A 6,810-nucleotide genomic window follows, 5' to 3' on the forward strand; every position below is an offset into this window, starting at 1 on the left:
GTGTTACATTTAATTACATTTTAAAAAGATATATTTAAAATAAATATCATTTTCACTTTTTAATGTAATATTAAATTAATTTTCCAATTATACCCTTTAATTAAAATTATTTGCATTATTCTTAAGTTATTATATTACACTTTGCATTTATGGAATGTTGTATTTTAATAAAATCATCATTTTCTTTCTTTCATTGAAAGTCTTTTTCAATTCATTTGAAATAAGGTAAATGAAATTAATTATGTGACATAGGAAATGCATTTTAATGATTTTTTTACTTGTACATTTTAATATTTTTTTTTACTTATACATTTTAATGTTTTTCAATTACAATTGATATCATAAGTTTTAAAAAAAATGTTGTATATTTTACTAAACCACTATTTGCTCTTTCATATTAATTACAACAATTAAAAATGATAATTAATAATGGTTAAGGATATAATAGAAAATTAATATTTCATTGATAACCAAAAATGATATATAAAATAGACAACTTTTTTCTTCTGAAGTTACTTAAAATATGGGATGGATGGAATATAAATACTCTCTCCTTTCCTTTTTAATTGTCATTTTAATATTATTTACACATAATAAGACATTCAATATATTTTATTACTTTTAATACAACTATTTGTATTTTTACGTACAATAGTTTAAACTATTTGTTCTATCATTTTTATTTTAATTTTTATAATAAATAATTGAGAAAAAAATTGTTAATATTATATTAAAATTTGAAAACGAAAAATAAATAAAAACACATTTTTTTCTTTAACAACGAAAATTAACGAGTAACATTTTAGTGTGAGATAATATTGAAAAGAATTTTACATTTTTGTTTTGCTACAAAGATTTATCAATACTTTATTCATGGGAAAAGTAAGACAACGTCGAACAATAAAAGTATATTTAAAAGGAAAACTGAATTTCATGCGAATGGACAAAATCTGCCCTAAAAAGTTTCATATTTTATATAAAAAAAGGCTCTATATTTAAAACACCAAACTTACTCATATTTAATAATAGTTGAAAATTGCACTAAATAGTCAAAACTAAAAAATATAAATTTTTTAAAACTAAAGTAGAAGTAAGGCAAGACAAAGAAAAATAAAAGTTATTGGTAAATAAAAAAAAAGACAAAGTATGTTAAATACACAAATGAAACGCATGACGTGGTGAAAAATAAAATAAAACAAAATATAAATTAAAGAAAAGAAGTAATGATGTGCAATGAATCAAGTTCAGGTAACATTCATTAGGGGTTTGACTTCACCCAAGGTTGCAATCTAATAGTGTGTCTACACTATGCAGTTCTAGTATGCCACATGTGCATAGTTTTAAGTAATAATTAATAATTAAAAAATAAAATAGAAGTAACTTTATTATATATATATATTTTACTTTTTTTTTACTATAAATAAGCAATACTATTGACACAAACACCATGAACTACTTGACACTGTATAACATTGAATATTAACAAGAGACATATAAACATTATAGAGAAGAGAGAAGTTGAAGATAGAAAATTATATAATTTTCTAGTGATTTGTTCCAAATTCGTAAGTTTTTCTTCTTTTTCTCTCCTTTTAATTTGATTAGTTTTCCCTAATTTTTCATCATTATATATTACTTTTTCCATTTTTTGAAATAAATAATACTGTAGAAGAAGGTGAATGATTTGTACAAATTCAAACTATAAGTGTTCTATTAGAAAAAATTATTTTATTGATGGAAAATTTGGATATGCATGTCATCATTTTAATTGAATTTTATTTTTCTGGTTAATTTTTGAAATCTCCACTTTTGATTTAAATTTATATTCTAGCTACGGTCACATACAAGTATTTGATTTGAAACATTATAATTTTTTAAGAATTTAAATCTTGATTTTTTTACTATTGTTTTTTACGAGATGATATCTACTATTACAATTAGATGCTCATTGTCATGTTTATTCTCTTTGTGTGAATGTGTTGATCCTTAAAGACAACAAGAATGGAAAAACATTCCCTTTCAAACAATGAAGAAGAGCAAACAAATTCCATTTCTCCTTTCGATTCCAAAGACAACAAGAATGGAAAAAGTCATGCTAGTATGATGCTTAACTCAAGTTACCTTATTCACCAACTTGGTCGTGATTTATCAATCAACTGTCTCTTGCGATTGTCAAGGTCTGATTATAGCTCAATTTCTGCTTTGAACAAGAGTTTTCGATCACTAATTAGAGAAGGGGAATTATATCAACTCAGACGAAAAATGGGAATAATAGAACACTGGATTTACTTTTCTTGTGAATCCCCTGAATGGGAGGCTTTTGATCCAAATCGTGGTCAATGGATGCACTTGCCTACAATGAACTGTGGGGAATCCTTTAATTTGTCTGATAAGAATTCATTGGCTGTTGGTACTGAGCTTCTAGTTTTTGGCAAGGAAGTAATTACTCCAATCATTTATAAGTATAGCCTTTTGACAAATATGTGGTCAGTTGGAAACAAAATGAATACTTATAGATGCCATTTTGGTTATGCCAGCCTTGGTGAAATTGCCATATTAGCTGGTGGTCGTGATCCCTTTGACAACATTTTGAGCTCTGCTGAGCTCTATAATTCAGATACTGGAAAATGGGAGATCCTTCCAAACATGAATAAACCTCGGGAAATGTGTTCATGCGTATTTATGGATGAAAAATTTTATGTCCTTGGTGGGTTTGCTGCTGACAAAATAACACAACTTACATGTGGTGAGGAGTTTGATATGAAAACAAAAAAATGGCGTGAAATACCAAACATGTTCCCTATACAAAATGAAACAGTTGAGACACAAATCTATTTTGGCCCACCACCTTTGATTGCAGTTGTTAAAAATGTATTATATGCTGCTGACTATGCAAAGCATGAAGTAAAAAGGTATGTTAAAGACAACAACTCATGGGTTACCATTGGAAGACTTCCTGATCAAGCCACCTCAATGAATGGTTGGGGACTAGCATTTCAGGCATGTGGAGATCAACTATTAGTTCTTAAGGGTCCTATTTTTGAAGTTGGAGGCATGATGGAAATTAATGCTTGGGTTCCAGATGAAGGCGCACCACAATGGAACCGGCTTGCGAGAAAGCAAATAGCGAGTTTTCTGCAAAATTGCACTGTGATGGGATGTTAATATTATTACATGTTGTAGGAATTTTATTTATTTTGATGATGCTTTCATTTTAGTCCAAAATATTGTTGTTCAATGACTTTTTGGTTTGTTATTGTGGGTGTTGATTTTACAATATTAGATTTTGTTGTGTTTGTTTTATATCATTTGAGTTGTTTTTAATTTCTATTTTCTTTTGGTGTTGGAGAGAAATATTAAGTTAGATGTAACCATGGGCCTAAGGTTTTTATTTATTGACATGAAATATATATATCCCAAAAAGGATTTTATGTTATATTGATTGAAGTGAAACAGTCCCAAGGGAAATGTTTAATATTTATACCTTTTAAAATTTATAACATATAATTCAAAATGGTCACTGCAATTAACAAGGTTAATTAGAAATTTTAATGACCGATCTCAAGTTAGGAAGGTCAAGTCATAGTTTAAAATATTAAAATTGATAATAGAAATTTTATGCAATAGATTTTTGTCCTATACTTGCATATTGAAATATCCATATACATTTTCAAGTAAAATAATTAGTGTATGCAATTTGTTATTAAAGTTGTTTGGTGTCTCACAACATTAAAACCTTTAAATTATTAACAAAAGCATTTTCTATGAACTCACATGCGCACATCCACACACACATAAATATATAATATGGTTTATGCAAAAACCAATTTATGCATAATGCATAGACAAGAGAGGAGAATGATGCGCAAACAAAATTATATTGATTCATCATTAAATCAAGGCTTATGTTTAGACATCTCATTCTATGATTTTTTTAACCATTTCAACAAATAGATACGAGTATTATTTCAAAGCTAATTTTGTCCTAATCTATTCTTCTTTCACAAAGCCTATAAAAGACAACAAGTATGTGTCATAAATTGTAGCATATCAATATGAGATTTCATTTGGTCGTGTAATCATTGTACTATAATGATTCTAAATGGTGCCTTGTTGATGACTTTAATGGTTCATGGAAAATGGTACCTTGTTAGTGACTTTAATGTTCAACTAGCTAAAACTAGAAAGGATAAGTAGAGAGAGGTACAAAAATTGCAAGGTAATTGATTATATTAAGTTGTTCATCCTAAATGATGGATCTTGTTGTTGTGCCTTTAATTGGTAAGAAGTTTATTTAATATGGCAAAACATCGACTATTTTGAATGTATTTCTATTATCTAACGAAGAAATAGAGACTTAGAGCGTGAAAGCACAAAAGCTAGACAAATGTGATGCTTATGATAATGGTCATGTGTTAGTTTCTTCAATCATATTCCCACAAGTGACTAAGAATTTTTTTATTCTTTAATTGTTGGTTGGAGCATCAAGACATTAAGGTATTTGTTTAGGAGAAATGAAAATCTTTTAACCCAATTGAATAGAAAATTTTATTTTATAAGTGAATGTTATATTACTTATAGAGAATTTCATATAGTAGAACAAATAATTGTTTGATGTAGTAGATTTAAAATTGACATAACAATTCAGGAAATAAATAGACTGGATGAAGATATTGCAATAGATATTGATTTAACACTTTTGGGAAAAACAATTATCTTAGTTTAGATCTATTGACCAAATAATGAGAAAACTAAATCGATTAATGCTATTAGATGGTTTAGCATCAAAATGGGAAGCAACAATAGAATAGATTGGTGATAGATATTTTTCTGACCATAACCTAGTATATTTGTTGTGTGATAATATTAGTTGAGGTAAATTAGATTAATTATTTAGTTAATCAATTATGGATTGACAATCATCAATTATCTAGAATTTATAATTAAATATAAATTATGGTCTATTATTATTAAATCCTAATCAAATGATGAATTATGTGTTGGACTAAGTTTTTGAATAGACTGTGATAGATTGAAACATTCCGTTAAATCTAATGAGAGATCTATGTCCTCAACTATTTAGTTATTTAATCGTTATCCTATTAGATGGTTAACCCTAATGCTCTAAACCCTAGACAACGATAATGGTAGTCCACAACTCATATCTTTGTTGTATAAGCGATCTCAAATCTTAAAAGTACGCTATTTATAATTTCTCTTTTTTGTGTAGATATGCTATAATTTGCATCTTTGATCCATATCAAATTTTAATAACATAAGCATTTTAAATTTGTGGAGAATTATTAAATGTAAAAACCCCAAACTTCATAGCAAAATTTATTATATTTATCTGTTTTATATGAATGCGTAAAATTTATTTTGTTATAGTTATCTTCCAATATCAACATATATTTTAGTTTATTAAAAATCATACAATTGGAATTTCTTGAGTCTTAAATTTTAGCTAGTTGAGATTAGAGCGAGTAACTAAAACAAGAATGTAGGCATCCCTTTATTAACCTCCTCCTTCTCTCGATCAATGCAACCTTTTCAAATAAACCCACTTCCAAACTCTTATCCAATAGTAACACATGCAGTCAATTTTCTCTTATTACATAATAATTAAATACAATCTCGTCTTTTTTATAAGAGATAAAAATAAACCAAAAGAGAGAATTTGTGGAGAATGTATCTCATAGTCCCTTATGCATATATACAAGATAAAGGGACTTGAGGAGTGGAAGTTATGGTTCATCATCTCACTCCTAAAAGGTTTAAGGTAACATAGAACCTCAACTTTAAAATCTATCTATTTTTGGGTGTGAACCGGGTATTATATCTCGAGTCTAATAACAGTACAATGGGCGGTATAACTCTCCCTCAATTTCACAACCTAGGATATGCTTAGGTTTTAATTAAAATAAATTATCCTCTAATTTGATTTTAATTTTAACTTGCATGTGAAATTTGAGACAATATTGTTGCATATTTTGTTTGAACTTGTTTATGTTGTTGTGTTTGTGCACTCTTATATTGTTGTAGTATGTGTTATGTTGTTGTGCAATTACTTTATTGCGTTTTAGTTTATCTTGTAGATTGATAATTGTGTCATTGCTTTATTATTCATTATTATGTATACATGTTTCACTTGTTTTGTGTTAATTGTAGAGTTGTGTTTAAATGTTATTTGTTTGTGATACTAATATAAGAGTGCGTCTTATAATGTTTAATTTCTACTTTCTCTTTGGAAATACTTTATCACGCTAAATTGATTTAACAATTTTTTTTCTTCATATTATAGTTTGTATTTATTACATTTAGTGTTGTTATTTTTTATTAATAGATATATCTAAGGATTTTGATATGTAGTTGAGATTTTCTTGTAGACACAACGGAAAGAGATTGAAACTCGTTTTAGAGGTGTTTTTTTATGTTACTTTGGAGAGGATGATAGATTCCTCAAAATTTATCTTGTTCTTTACTCCTAATGAAGAACCATAACCTTTTACCCATCAATTTGCCTTATTTCAACCATGTCTAGTCTACAATCCCTCCTACTTGAATCCCACAACCAAAATAGGTGAAGAATTGAAGTTTTCTTGTCCTTCTTTGCCATTGATAAAAAAAAGCGTGAAGAGCACTTCTTCCATTTTTTTGCTGTTATTTCATTGTTTTATAGGGTGAGTTTTGTTTGTTTGAGTCTATGTTTGAATTGATCGTGACATGTGGGGATGAAAGTTGGGTTAGTCTCATCTCCAATAATAATAATAATAATAATAATAATAATAATAATAATAATAATAATAATAA

At 27.5% G+C, this 6,810-nt stretch overlaps 1 protein-coding gene across 1 annotated transcript; it reads left to right on the plus strand.

The window, feature by feature from the left end:
* Positions 1–2,097: 2,097 nt before the first annotated feature.
* Positions 2,098–3,165, plus strand: LOC101497981 (F-box/kelch-repeat protein SKIP11-like). Its single transcript, XM_004506543.3, has one exon. The coding sequence runs from the start codon at positions 2,101–2,103 to the stop codon at positions 3,163–3,165; it is 1,065 nt and encodes a 354-aa protein (XP_004506600.2). The 5' UTR covers positions 2,098–2,100.
* Positions 3,166–6,810: the final 3,645 nt, after the last annotated feature.

The sequence above is a fragment of the Cicer arietinum genome, chromosome 6, assembly GCF_000331145.2.
Source record: "Cicer arietinum cultivar CDC Frontier isolate Library 1 chromosome 6, Cicar.CDCFrontier_v2.0, whole genome shotgun sequence".
NCBI classification, from domain to species: Eukaryota; Viridiplantae; Streptophyta; class Magnoliopsida; order Fabales; family Fabaceae; genus Cicer; species Cicer arietinum.